At 35.6% G+C, this 15,090-nt stretch overlaps 1 protein-coding gene across 2 annotated transcripts in view; it reads right to left on the bottom strand.

Moving 5' to 3' along the window:
- Positions 1–15,090, bottom strand: part of LOC150096978 (RNA-binding protein NOB1) — a 90,054-nt gene that overhangs the window by 70,785 nt on the left and 4,179 nt on the right. The window contains exon 2 of one of the 2 annotated variants that reach the window (XM_090407877.1): positions 3,386–3,538. The exons of the other annotated variant lie outside the window; for it this stretch is intronic. Within the exon in view, the coding sequence (XP_090264003.1) occupies positions 3,386–3,424 (39 nt within the window). The 5' untranslated portion in view covers positions 3,425–3,538. The remainder of the gene's footprint in view (positions 1–3,385; positions 3,539–15,090) is intronic. 2 annotated transcript variants of the gene reach the window in all.

Here is a 15,090-nt window from a genome sequence, read left to right as displayed (position 1 = left end):
TAATACAAAGGTCAAACAGAATTTTCATTTTTCAATAATGACTTAGATTGATATCAAGACCAGCATATTTAATCACAAAAATCAGCTGCAAAAAAGAGAAACAAGTTATTATGCATAAGTGAGAATGATGTGAAAGCTCTTACTATCTGGGAATAGTGAGAAATGACTGGGCTGGTTTGGAGAGTTACTGTATCTGTTACTTTTTAGCAATGAACTAAGGAGGATATTCTAGTTCCACTTCTTCAGAAATTGTGATATTTAATATGATGATCATTCTTACTGATATCCATATTTCTAGAGCATCTATTATTAGTCCTGTAGATAAAGCATTTATACAGTGGTGGAAAAATGAGTTGTGAAACATAATGTACCGAGCCAATCTCAGGAGGAGTATAACTGCATACTTGGAGGGAAGAAACATGGGTGAAGTGTTTTAAATAAGCATATCTGATAAATCTATCATAGTGAATTCTATAAATAAACAAATGTACGATATTTTTCCCAGATTCTGCCAAAAGTCTCCAAATTTTGGAAGCTAGTTTGAAGAAAACACTGATTGATTCAGCTAGATAGCTGGAAGTTGTCTGCAAGGATCAAAAAAATCAGAAATCCATGGTGGACTTAGGACATTACAGAGGCAAACGTGGAAAAGAAAAAACAAAAACATATTGAAAGTTCCTAGCAAGTCAGCACGTGCTTTGAGAGAGAAAAATGTAAGAAAGCAAAATAGTACATAGATAAACAAAAGTCATGATTCTGAAGGCTATTGAAAAAAATACTGTAAAAGGAATCACCAGTGATAACGGCAGAATGAAAACTGAAGGAATACATGGCCCCATCCCATCTTCCCCCTCATGTTGAACTGAATGGCCTGTCACAGCCAAGTAATTTGGCTTCTTAAAAACCTGACAATGCTTAATGATAGGAAAGTTAATCACATCTGTACTGTCTGTAAATTGAGTGCGTATTTCTTGCTAGTTTGCCTGTTCTGAAGGATGATAAATCCAAGTTTCCAGGAGAAAACCCTGCCATCACCTCCCACTAAGACTGACACTCCCATTTGGTTGAAAAGTTCTAATAAAGGTTCTCCACTTCCTAGACATGTTCCGAACCCATGTCTTTCTAAGAAAAGGACATCTATTGTCCATGCTGAACTATGTCTGGAATAATTAATTTGAAATATTACTCTCTATGAAATAAGTGAGAGAACAGTGGCAGAAAAAGTCATCAAAAACCTGAAATGTGGAAAGGGAGCTGGAGTAGATGATATGCAACCATAAATGCTCAAATGTGGAGATAAAAAAGTTTTATGGTGGCTGCACTGCAAAATTCAGATGTCCTGGTCATAGGGTCAATTCCAGATGACAGTACTGGAGCTCTCACTATATCCATCTATAAAAAAGGGAAATAAAACAATTTGAGAATTACAGAGGAATTTCTATACTGAATGTTCCAGGTAAGATTAACTAGAGAAGAGTAAGAAAAATTATGGAAGAGAAAATTGGAGAACAAGTTAGATTCATGCCAAACAGAGGTTGCAAGATGCAGATTTTCATTTTAAGACAAATAGTTCACAAATCATGAAAATATAATAAATATCTGTATTTAAATTTTGTAGATCTGAAAAAAAAAGAAAGGTTAGCAATAAAAAAAATACATAATCTATATTTAAGTTATGTTAAAACAGAAGCAGGTACAGGAAGATGGTTTGATGCAAATTCAGCTGTAAGACAAGGATGCACTTGATTGGCAATATTATTTGTTGTCTATATCAGTGGCATAAAATGAATCTGTCATGTGGTTTGATTTTTGCAACATAAATTATATAAAAATATTAACATTCCAACATCATTTCAAAGTCGAATATGTGTAGAAAATTCAGAAGTTTTGAAATTTTGACCAGAGAGCTTATGAGAATACAATACTTACCATCAGAGTTTCTTTAGCTTGCACTACTTAAAAGATGAGCAGCACCAGGCATCTGTATAGAAAGAACTGAATAGCTCTTTCTTTGATGATTACTATTACACAATGACCTAGAGTTCACCTATGAAAAATATAAATCTCTGATATGGGATTGCTTTAGTATTGAATGGGAGTTTTTGCTCTTTTTGCTGGCCTCTGAGGAGAACCAACCAGTTACAGATCAGTGACACCTCTATCAAAATGCACAAATAAAAGGAATATATGGATGCTTGGGCAGTGCTTGTGTCTTTTATATAGTGCAAGCTAAGGCAATTCTGATTGAGTTCTCATAAACTCTTTGGTCAAAATTTTGAAACTTCCAAAGTTTCTACATATATTCTGCTTTGAAATAGTGTTGGACCTTTAATATCAACTATTGCTGTACAAAAGCTATGTATATTTTAATTTAAAATATTTTCCATTCTCTTTTTTAACAAAGATTACCATGCATATACTTAACACACTGTTATTAATGATATATATGAATGAAAAAGATATAAATGTAAAAATTGCAAAATATTTAAAAATAACAGGTATAATTAACTCTATATTTAAACCAAACCTAGTTCAAAAACAAACCAGACTAAAAGTATACAATACATTAGCCCTAACAGTCTTAATGTATGGAAGCGAAATCTGGACAATAAAACAAAAAGACAAACAAAGATTAATAACAGCAGAAATGAAGTTTATGAGAAAAACTGCAAAGTATACCCTATTTGATCACAAAAGAAATGAAGAAATAATGAAAGAATTAAACCAAGAACCAGTAATAGCAAAAATTAAAAAATATGAACTTTTTTTAATTTTTATTATCCCATGGTATTATTACACCAGATCATAGAGGTCAAATGCATGTATTTTATACCGCAGCTTTTCTGGGTTGTTATAGAGTTCACATTTGGAAATATTCATACAGTTTAGCAAATGCACTGGTGATGCTTCCTCGATGTTACAGATTTTGCAGGTGGGGAAGACTTTTATGCCATTGCTAAACTTGATTGGTCTTGTGTGGCTGGTCTTGAGGCGAGAGATCATGGCAGTGGCACTGCCATTAAACTTGAAGTTGACGGCAGCTCCTGGATTTTCTGCTGAGTACCAGTGGTGAGTCATGTCCTGAAATTGTTCTTTTTATGTTTTCTTTTTGGGTGGTTTTAAAAAGATTGAGATCTGTGGTATTACTTGATAAATCCAAGTTTCCAGGAGAAAACCCTGCCATCACCTCCCACTAAGACTGACACTCCCCTTTGGTTGAAAAGTTCTAATAAAGGTTCTCCACTTCCTAGACATGTTCCGAACCCATGTCTTTCTAAGAAAAGGACATCTATTGTCCATGCTGAACTATGTCTGGAATAATTAATTTGAAATATTACTCTATGAAACAAGTGAGAGAACAGTGGCAGAAAAAGTCATCAAATACCTGAAATGTGGAAAGGGAGCTGGGATGATATGCAACCATAAATGCTCAATTGTGGAGATATAAAAGTTTTACAGTGGCTGCACTACAAAATTCAGATGTCCTGGTCATAGGGTCAATTCCAAATGAAAGTACTGGAGCTCTCACTATATCCATCTATAAAAAAGGAAAATAAAACAATTTGAGAATTACAGAGGAATTTCTATACTGAATTATTCCAGGTAAGATTAACTAGAGAAGAGTTACAAAACCCAAAGGAGTTTATATTTTTCACAGATTCCTTAGCAGCCCTTCAAGCTATTAAGAACTGCTACACTAGCCATCAAGAAATACTTAGAGACATTGCAAAAAACATAAACTACATAAGGATTCTGAAATAATCTCCAATGGATCCCATCCCATGTGGGATTAAAGGGAAACGAAACTGCAGATGAAGTAGCAAAAATGGCAGCAAAATATAAATATAAATGGATGGAACACGTTCAATGAATGAAAACAGAAAGATTACCAAAACAAGCCATTAGGAAAAAGAAAACCAGGACGTCCTCTTAAATGATTCAACAATGACTTCTAAGGCCGGAACAGGCCATGCTAGGCCTAAATCCTTGATACGCATGATGATGATGATATATATATATTTAAAGAAAGTCTCTAGGATTCTTTAATTAAATTGAATAACCGTTTTAAAAATTTGCCAATTCAGAATAAAATTTTCAGTAAATGTCATTATTGAATTGGCAATTTGTTAATAAAAAGAGACAGGAATATGGAAAACAACAACAACTGCATTCACAACAGAGAATGTATAGAACAAATGGTCCATCAATGGGCATGATGTGAAATATATACCCTAGAGAAGTCAACTCAACTCACTTTTCTGTGGTATGGTCTGATGTCACAAATGGGGCACTGGTCTGAAAAGTATTATCACCTTATATGCATGTCATCTCTGGCTTCAGCAACTCATTGATGAAGCCTCAATAAAGGCTTAAACCGGTCTGGGTAGTGACCTCCCACCATAATGTAATAACAGCATACATTTCCTAGGAAATGTGTTTTACATTATGGAAAATACCAAGAATAGCGATCAGAACTTTACCCACCTTTGCTGCGAGTTGCCCGAGTTTGTACTACGTACTTGGACTACTTGCATTAGCTCATGCTAGTAGTCGCCGATACTTTTATAGTTTATTATACTATATTCGGCATGAAACTCTCTGATTCCAATCTTTGAGTTTCTTATTCGTTTTTAAAACAATGTGAGATTTAATATCCCCTTAATTTAAATAATGTAAAATATTTATCCTTTGATATGAGCATTTGTTGTCAAATATCATTTACTTCATCTGCCTTTCCTCATTTAATGTTTCAGATGGCTTTTTCTGAGTTTTTTTGAGGTGGCATCGGAGAAAGATGACTGGTGGAAATCAAACTGAGTTAAGTTTGATTTTTTCGTAATACTGGAAAAATTGTAAGCATTTCTGTGAAATTTTATTTATTAGTGAAGTTGAGACTTTAGAGAAGTGTTTGTTGAGGGTGCTGGTGCTTTTGATTGCATTTTTTGTGTGATTACAACAAAGGCAAATTGTGGTCAGAACGAGGAATATGACACACACAGCACAAAAATCTAATGTGATCGGTGGTACAGATTTACTGAAGATGGTTCTTCGTTGTGAGTGTAGTATGTATGCACAGGATAGAACAGAGGATGTGTTTGTGGAGAGGCTGAACAGGGAAAGTGACAGGGTTGGTGCTTTTGATTGCATTTTTTGTGTGACTGCAGATTACAATAAACAAAGACAAATTGTGGTGAAAATGAGGAATATGACACACACACAGCACAAAAAATCAAATGTGATCGGTGATAGAGATTTTCTGAAGATGGTTCTTTGTTGTGAGTGTAGTATGTATGTATGCATGGGATAGAGCAAAGGATGTGTTTGTGGAGAGGTTGAACAGGGTATGAAGCTGCAGAAAGTAAGCTATTGGATGGACTGTGATGTCTTAAATGAGAAGTGAAAACAAGTTGTGTACATTAGACATAAAGCAAAGACAAGCATAACTGCAGGATGGAAGAGCATGACTAACAGAGCAAAAGCAAGCATGAATGACAGAAAAAATCCAAGTACAATTAGCAATATGAAAGAGATCTCAATTGCTAGAATGCAGGACTTCAACAATGATATGATAAAGGTTGGAAACAAGATGCAAAGGAAATTACAAGTTTGGTGGTTGTGAATGGGAAGACCATAAAACAATCAAATGAAATGCAGAGGGGTTAAAAAAAAAGTGGTAAATGACTCCAGAGTGATGATGTATAGATTCTGATATTAAAGATGTGGTGGATGAGAGAATGAGTAATGCTTTGGATATGAGAGATATATGTGTGTATATGCAAGGAAGGTGGTGGTAGTGATTGTGGGAACAAATAATTTGGATGGAAAAATGAGGATGGATATCAGGAGACTATTGAGGAGAGTGAAAGATAGCAAAGTAGTAAGAAAGGCAGTTGCCCAGGTATGAAAACAATGAGTTCAGACAGGTATAACAGCAAAGCTGTGTGAGGAGAAAGGAGTGCAGTTTATTGATGTGTAGAATTCATTAGGTAAAAATGGAATAGTATAAAAGAGATGAATTGGATTTAAATAGATTTGGTGTGAATCAAATGGAAAACTTGCTGCTAAAAGGAAGTATGATGAGTGCTACATAAGGGTTCAGAGGTGATGCGAAAGAACAGGAGAGTGGAACAGCTGCGACTGAAGTGTTTGTGAAAGGAGAAGAGAGTAGTGAGAGATGAAAATGAGAGAAGAGGATAGGGAAATGAGAGGCAGGGGTCGAGAGAGAGATGTGTAATGAAAGTTGAATCAGGAAGCCATAATGAATACGTGTGTATGAGGATGGGCAACATAAGAATGAGATGGGCATGGATGCATGAGGAATAGTTGAGGCTGGGAGGATACAGGTGTAAGGGATTGCAAAGAGATTACAAGTTTGGTGGATGGACCAAAGCAGGTATGGAAAAGTAACAGATGAGAAGTGGCATGGATAGGACTGGTTATAGAAAAGAAACAAACTGCTTTTCTGAATACCAGAAATTTCAGAAATAAGGAAGATGAAATGGTTGCATTGACTGAGTTGATTCACCAGAAAATAGTTGGAATAAGTGAAGCATGGTTGGATGAGGATGATATCCTAACTAGAACAGAAATGGAAGGTGTAATGTTTTTTTGTAAGGATACGAAGGACAAGAAGGTAGGAGGAGTGTTCATGATGATAGTAGGGGGAAATGATACCCATATAAGGTGGAGATACAAGGAGGAAATGGTGGACCTGATTATGAAATCCACTATTTAACCTCACTCTAAATCTCTACTTCACTACAGGCTATGGAGTGAGGTAGAAACTTAGTTGGATGCTCCCACAGACCAGGAAATGTGAAGACAAATCATCATCATCAAATTCCTGACATTTACTCTCAAGGGGTTGTACAGGATATGATAGTATTACATGAAAAATTTACATCATTACTAACTTCCTCCAAATCAGCCTTACTTGTCTAGACTCCAACATTATCAGATCTCATATTTCTATCGTCTAAGGCACTTTGTACCGTATCAATCCACCTATTTCTTGGTCTTCCTCTGGGTCGTTTTCCTGCCAACCTGGCAGAGAACACTTATTTTGCTAATCTTCCTTCAACCATTCTGTTCAAGTGACAATACCACCTAAGATTAGCTCTGCTAACGCATTCCTGGATGCTGACAATGTCAAGTTCTTTCCTAATTTCCTTATTTTTAATATGATATTGCCATCATCTGTTCATGCCTCTAATCTTTCTCCGGACTCTCATATCTGCAGTCTCTAGTATCTGCAGTAAAAACTGGTTCGAACACTGTCTTGCATACAGCTAATTTACTGTTCTGACTAATTTCTCTTTTATTCCATATGAATTTATTCAACTGACTTCCTACCATACCAGCTTTGTTGATTCTGTTATCTATTTCCATATTTAATTTACCATCTTCACTAAAAATCGGGCCTAAATAGCTGAAATGTTTTACTTGTTCCACAGGTTCCCCATTCAAAACACAGTTGACATTTTCAACGATTCTACCTATTTTCTTTGTCTTTTTAATGCTGACCTTCATACCATATCTATTACAACAGTTCTACAACTTAGTCAGGGAATCTTGCAAACTTGTAGCGGATTTATTTAGAAGTATAACATCATCCGCATTAAGCAAAGAGCTGACATTAACATTTCCAATTCTGATATCATGTTTAATACCACTTTCCTTCATAATGTGATCCATATAGATAATGAATAACAGAGGGGATAATGTACATCCTTATCTCACACCAGATTTAACATCTTCCTGTACTTCCTTCAATTCTAACTGCTGACTTACAACTCAAATAAAGACTAAGTATTGCTTGATATAATGCCCCATTGACACCATATAACTGTAGCGCATTGAATAGCTTCTCTCTTGGCACCTTGCCATATGCCTTTTCCAGATTGACAAAACTTAAATACAGATCTTTGTTATATTCCCATACTTTCTCAAATAATTGTCGTAAAGTGAAGATCTGATCCTGACAGCTTCCATTTGGCCTGAATCCAGCTTGTTCTTCACCAAGCTTTTCTTCCACAATTCTTCTCAACCGTTTCTCAAGTATACTATAAATCTTGCCCGGAACACTCAGTAGGGAAATATCTGTGTAATTCTCATATTCAGTTTTATTTCCCTTTTTATATATGGGTACTATTAGAGCTCTACTCCAATCATCAGGAATTCGTCCCTCTGCCCAGGCCTTCTGAACTATGCAGTGCAGCCACTGTAAGACTTTTAAACCACCATACTTAAGCATTTTTGGTCGAATATCATCTAGTCCTGCTGCCTTTCCACATTTCAAGCCTTTCATGGCTTTTTTCTACTTCAAGTATGGATATGTATTCCTGACTGTATGCCTGTTGAGTATTTTGTACCACTGTGCTATCACTGCTTGTTTCATTTAGCAATTTTTCGAAGTAATTACTCCATACATCAAGGATATCTTTTTCATCCATTTTCATGTCACCTTTATCATCTCTAACTCCTTTTACAGCACTCTTTCCTCCATTCCTAAGCTTCTTCAACAAACTCCAGAATATTTTACCACCTTCTTGATATTTATTTTCTATGTTCTTGCCAAAGTCCTCCCATGACTTTTGTTTAGCTAGTTTTACACAGTGTTTAGCTTTCTTACATTTCTCTCTGTATTCTCTAAGAGCACAAGCTGACTTATTTGCCAGGAACTTTTGATATGCTTTCTTCTTTTCCTTCAATGCCTCTTTAACTTCCTGCATCCACCATGGAGGTCTGATTTTTCAATCCTTGCAGACAACCTCACCACATGCCTCTCTAGCTGAATCAATCAGGGTTTTCTTGAAGGTCTGCCATTGAATCCCCAAGGTTTGGTTCTTGTAAAATACACAAAGACTATCAATAATCTTTGTGTATTTTAGTCTACAGTTCACATCTGAGAGCAACTCAACTTTTATTCGCTTTAAAACTTTCTTACATGTCATTCTTTTCAATATGAAATTCAATTTTACCCTGTTCAAAACTAAATAGTGATCGCTTCCAATTTCAAATCCTCTGTACACCAGGGAGAAAACATCACTATCAACAATATGCAAATTGGCCTAATGGGCAAGAAAAGGATGATCGTTATGTGTGATTTTAATTATGGGTAATACTGAATGGTAAGTAATCACAAAGGATATCTTACAAAAGTGGCAAACATCAAAGAAAGATGGAAAGAATATACAGAAACCCTTTACAGAAAGGACTCCAAAATTAATGAAAAATTTGAAGAGCAGGTTATACACAGGAGCCATTACCACTGGAGAGTAAAGTGAGATGGGCACTGCAACAGTTATCCGGTAAGAAAGCATCAAGAGGAGAATGAATACGTATTGAGCTGCTCAAAGCCCTAAGACAAGAGGAAGTTAAAATTTTAAGCGCTCTATATCAACGAATTTTGATAACTATATGGCCTAGGGAATGGAAAAAATCACTTTATATATCTAGGTGATGCAAGAGAGTGCAAAAATTACAGAACTATAGCACTGATTTCTCATGCAAGTAAAGTCTTACTTAAGATCATTCAGAAAAGACTGGAACTATTCGTGAAGAGAGAAATGCCAGATGAACAGGCAGGATTTCAAAAAGGCAGAGGAACAAGAGATCAGATCTCCAATGTGAGATGGATAATAGAAAGAGCACGACTATCAAAAGAAAGTCTACCTTTGTTTCCTTGACTACTTTAAGGTTTTTGACTCTGTAGATGTGAAACTGTGGAATGTGTTAAGAACAATGGGGGTCCCAGAGCGTTTCATTATTCTTCTGAGGAATCTTTATTGTGAACAAGAAGCTACTGTCCGAACAGATCTTGGAGAAAGTGAGTATTTCACAATAGGTAAAGGGGTGCGACATGGATGTATCTTATCTCCGTACGAATTGTACAGCGAATACATTTTAAGAATGGCAGGGCTGGAGGAGTCTTCAGTTGGAATTAAAATTGGTGAGAGAAATATTAATGCTAAATATGGCCTTAAACTTAACCTCAAAAAGACAAAAGTTATGGCAACATGTGAAAATGACTTTGATGTAGATGGGGAGAAAATGGAAGCAGTTAACAATTTTGTGCTCCTAGGATCCGAATTGATAAAGATGGGTATTGTACTGAAGAAGTTTGAAGATTATTACTCGGAAAGAAAGCAATGACAGATTTAAGCAAGATCTTTAACGATATCAGCCTCGCAACAAAAATAGATTCGTGAAAGCAATCGTATTCCCTGTAGTACTGCATGGATGTGAAAGTTGGACCCTGAGAAAGAGTGAAAGAAGGAAGATAGATGCATTTGAATTATGGGTTTGGAGACGCTTACTAAGAATACCATGGACTGCAAAGCAAACCAATAAATCAGTGATAGACAGAATAAAGTCAGATTGCTCCCTCGAACCTATGATCATCAAGCAAAAATTATCATGCGTTGGACATATTATGTGAGCAAATGACAGTTTGGAGAAGATGATGATGCTTGCTAAAGTTGATGGAAGCAGGAGAAGAGGAAGACCAAGAATTAGATGGGTGGAGATGGAGTTAAAGAAGCAACTGGAAATTCTGAAAGATATGACCAGGGACAGATCTGAATGGAGAAGAGAACGTCACCAGGAGTCGAAAATGACTTGATGGAACATAACAACAACAATACTGAATGGAATGGCGAAATAGCATCTGGGAATAAGATGAATTTCATGGGTTCTTGAGGGATGATTTTAGGTAATATGTAATGTAAGGTACACGAGGGTCGAGAGATCTGATAATATTGGAAGATGTGAATTGGGTGTTTAATCTTCCTCTATTCAATGAGTGATCACATGGATTGCAGCAAATCATACTGAGAAGGTCTGTGAAGATAGAATCTTTGCAATTCCGCATATTTCTTGGCAACTATGAAAACTCAGAGACAAGTGGGAGCTATAACGAGGAAAGAGGTATTGGGTGAGTCTGGCGTGATTGAGCATTGATCAAGAACTATTTAATAGCAGCAATAGTTGAGTGTACATTCTGAAAGTTAAAAAGTCTAAATAAGGTAGGAGAACAATGGATGAATGAAGACATTAAGCATGCAATCTGAAAAAAAGCTATATGAAGATAGAACAAGATGAAATAATAATCCATTACATGAGGAGTACAAAGAGTAGGGCAGGCCAAGAAGGTGACTTAGTTAGGACAGCTAAAGTGAAGTATGAGCAGATGTTGGCTGATCATTCCTACAGTTCTCAGGATATGTACAAGTAGAAGAAAAATATTATGGTAGGATGATGTTAGTGGATGAAGATGGTAAACTGTCAACAGATGAGCTATTCATTGGTAATTTACCAGGATATTTTATCTTCATAAATGTGATCTCAAGAGGTATTTTTTTTAGAGGGTATGGTGGAGGATAGCAAATTTGATGCTAATAAAGCAGCAGCAGAACTTAACATATCACGGTGTCTTAAAGAACTGCTCGAGGGCAATATTCCATTCAATTTTTGCTGGTCCACATGTTTGTGGGTGGTAACCTGTACTCACAACAGCGAAAGTCACAAGACCCACAAAGTCTTAATTTGATATGTTTAAAATTGGTAATGACATCTTTGTTAAAAGATCTTGTGCACTGCATGCTAAATATTTTGATAAGAGCAACCTAAATGTCACTCCATCAGCCACTTAAATCCTGCCTATACACATATTTTATAGACAATTATATCACATTTGTCCAGTCACTCAAATTTAAAGAAATTTGCAGTTTTTTTTTTTCACTTCAATTTGAAAGTGATATTTTGAGAGTTTAATACACTAAAACCACTAATGTAATATTTCTCATATTGATGTTGCCTTTTTTTCACTATTTATAACCTGTAAAATTGTGAGCACTAAATTAATTTGCTTAAATCTGTGTTACTACAAAAATTCACCAATGTTTGCTGAGTTCAAGCGACTATACTGTCTAGACACTTCTCTCAACAAACATGCCATTGCAACTTGGTGATGTCAGAGTCAGTTAACCCACTTGGTGCAAACTAAAAAGTAACTAATTAGAGTGCATTAAGTTAGACTGGCTCAAAATAATATTAAGGTAAAGACACTGGACAAATTACTAAAGAAAATAAGAGACAAGTATGATTTACCATATACTTAATTTTTATAGCAGTATGTTCATAAATTATTGACTATATAGAAGAAATTATGAAAGCATACATTTTGTGAGTGCAGTTACTAGGCATATGTGCACTCTTTTTTTTTTACAAGTGTGTAAAAAAAAAAGTGCACTCTTTTTTTTTTTACATGCATATGTTAGCTTACAGGGAACATTGGGAGTTAACAGTACCTCTGGTAGAGCTGTTTAAAAAGTCTTGCAACAGGGCAAGTTCCAAAGGAGTGGAAAGAGGATAAAATTGTACTATTCCATAAAGGGGATCATAAGTCTGAGGTTACGAATTACAAATCAATCTGTGTGTCCAAGGGTTAATGGTTCAAGTGTTGAACAGGGCTAGAATTCAGTACTGGGCTAATAATAGAAGTATTTTCTGTGATGGCCAACAAGGGTCTGTTAAAGGGAGAATGAGTTTTAGCAAAAGGAGGCAACTTCATTGGATAAGGGATACACATATATAGTGGAATGCTTGGATTTTTGAAAGGCATTTGATAGAGTTCCATGTGACAAGCTGGTAACTAAACTAACAAATGGGTTTGGATAAGAGACTAGTGAGTTGGATAGGTGACTAGTTGTCAGACAGGTACTAATAGATTGTGTATAATTAAAGGGAGAGAGAATCACAAAAGAGAAAGATCACTAGTGAAGCATCATAGGGATCTATTTTGGGATCATTACTGTTTATTTTAAGTTACCCACACACAAAAGGTATGAGAACCTATAGCTCTAAATTAAAGAAGCCAAGAAATTATATTCTAGGTTTAATCCTTTATCCAAGTGTAAGCAAACAAAGTTTGCACCTGAAGTAACTTCAGGACTGGGCAACTCATATATAGAGGCCAACAACTTCACAGCACTTCCCTTAGTATCCCATAGTGCAAAGCACATATCCTTTCTGACATGTGTAATGCTATGCATTATTGGAAGGGGCACTACTCAGCAGTGGTGTCGAGTGCGCATTTCGGTTGGGTGTGCTGTTGTGTGGTTTATGCAACCCGCGCTACAAATTTCACGTCAATTTGACTGTATGCATGGACATCCGCAGAAAATTATCCGGGGGAGGGGGGAAAGCTTGGAGACAAATAATTACATCAATAAATGTCTTTTAGCATTTTTTTATGTAATTATTTGTCGATGTAAACTATAAATACATTATTTTCATTTTACATCGATTTTAATGATCTTTAATTCTTGGAAAAAAAAGTATTTGGAATTAATAGTTTTTAGCACAATTTCATACATAAAAAATTGACCACCATATTTTATTAAAAATTAACTAATTAAACCCAAAATCCTAAATCAAATTATTTCAGTTTAAAAGCAAAAAAAAAAATCATAAAACTAACAAGTAAAATAATATTAAATTACATACACTTATCTCTTAAAAATGTATTTTTCTGTTTAAATTTGTTTCACTATAAATTTACAATTCACACTTCACTCAGTGATTCACTAGACACAGAGGGCAAACGAACACTGGTCGCTGTTCACAACAGTTCATTTTTTTCACAAATCAGAAAAAGATGAACCAAAAACAGGAACAAGTGCTTAATTGCTGCAATAAAACGTAGTCTATGGCTACCCAGCCGTAGGCCAAAAAAGGCCAATCTATAATAAAATTTTATGACAGAAAAAGCATCCATTGGTCGAGGGTGTAAGGTTACATACCTCAATCACTTTTACGATTATAATTTGTAAAATTTTTTACTCGATCTGGGGGAGGAAAGTTCCCCATTGTTCCCCCCCGTTGCAGACCCACATGACTGTATGATTGCACTTTTATCGATGTATGAAAGTTTTGAGAGTGTACAGCGCATCAGGCCTAATCTTAATTGGTCCAATGCAATTAATTGCAGGATAACTTTGAATACTTCTGCAGTGAAAGAACAATCGGTTTGTTTTAGGATTTATTAGAAAACGACAATGAAGGAGAATGCTATATTTGAAATACTCAAAGAAGTTGAATATTTCAAATTGGAATACTCAACTTCTTCTCGCACCTCAAATTGAAGTTGAGTATTGTACAGGAAAAATGCCTGTACACCGTTAAAATATTGTGCAACCTCAACAGATGCTATACTGCATAGCAAAAGAAACATTTAGGTTTTTTTCTCCTAACATCCACTTTCAAATTTCCAGTTATAGAAAACATTTAACAGCTGTTTGTAATACAGCCATCATACAGAAAGCGCTCAATCCATGACAGGTGACAATGTTCAATTGGATTGGTTGACACAATAACTAATCCCAGATGATAGGTGAGCTCAAAATGTTGGCTCACCTAGCAATGCCTTCTCAGCGGTTTAAAAAAGATGAGAATATGTGAACCATCATTTAAAAGACATGTGAGATATAGGAAATGAAAGGAAAGAATAAGTGTGAGTAGAAATACTTTCTTTAATGCTAAACAAATTATTAATAATTAACATTTGTGATATGTGTGTCCTACAAGTTGCTGGGTAGAGGGAATAACACGAGCCTATAAAGTCTAGACATGAATAAGTGAATTTATGATGGTATAATTAAAAAAAAAAAAAACTTACGAGGAGACAGTATGGCAGGAATAAATATCATTTGATGGAGCAGCCAATCATTTCGTAAAATTTGTTGCCCATGTTATGAGAAAGGTGGATGCTCTGAGGGGAGGTGAGAGCATGTGTAGAAAGGAATGGGATGACCTAGAATCAAGAGGAAACAGTTGGAATTGAAAAGGGTTTTAAAATGAAAAAGCAGAAGGGGGAAATGGCCCCAGTCGAGCATTGAGAGATCACATCAAGTAGGTGGTATCAGTGGAACTATCTGTAGATCAAGAAATGAGCTGTTGTGTTTGTATACAAATGCTAGAAGTATAAGATACAAGGCAGATGAAATGGTTGCATTAATTGCATCTGTTCACCCAAAGATTGTCGGAATAAGTGAGACATGGTTGGAAGAGGAAGACATCTTGATAGGA

The sequence above is a fragment of the Typopeltis vanoorti genome, chromosome 18 (genome assembly GCF_054136105.1).
Source record: "Typopeltis vanoorti isolate ZY-2024b chromosome 18, IOZ_Tvanoo_1.0, whole genome shotgun sequence".
NCBI classification, from domain to species: domain Eukaryota; kingdom Metazoa; phylum Arthropoda; class Arachnida; order Uropygi; family Thelyphonidae; genus Typopeltis; species Typopeltis vanoorti.
Note: the sequence above shows the minus strand (reverse complement) of the source record. Positions and strands in the feature narration are given on the sequence as shown.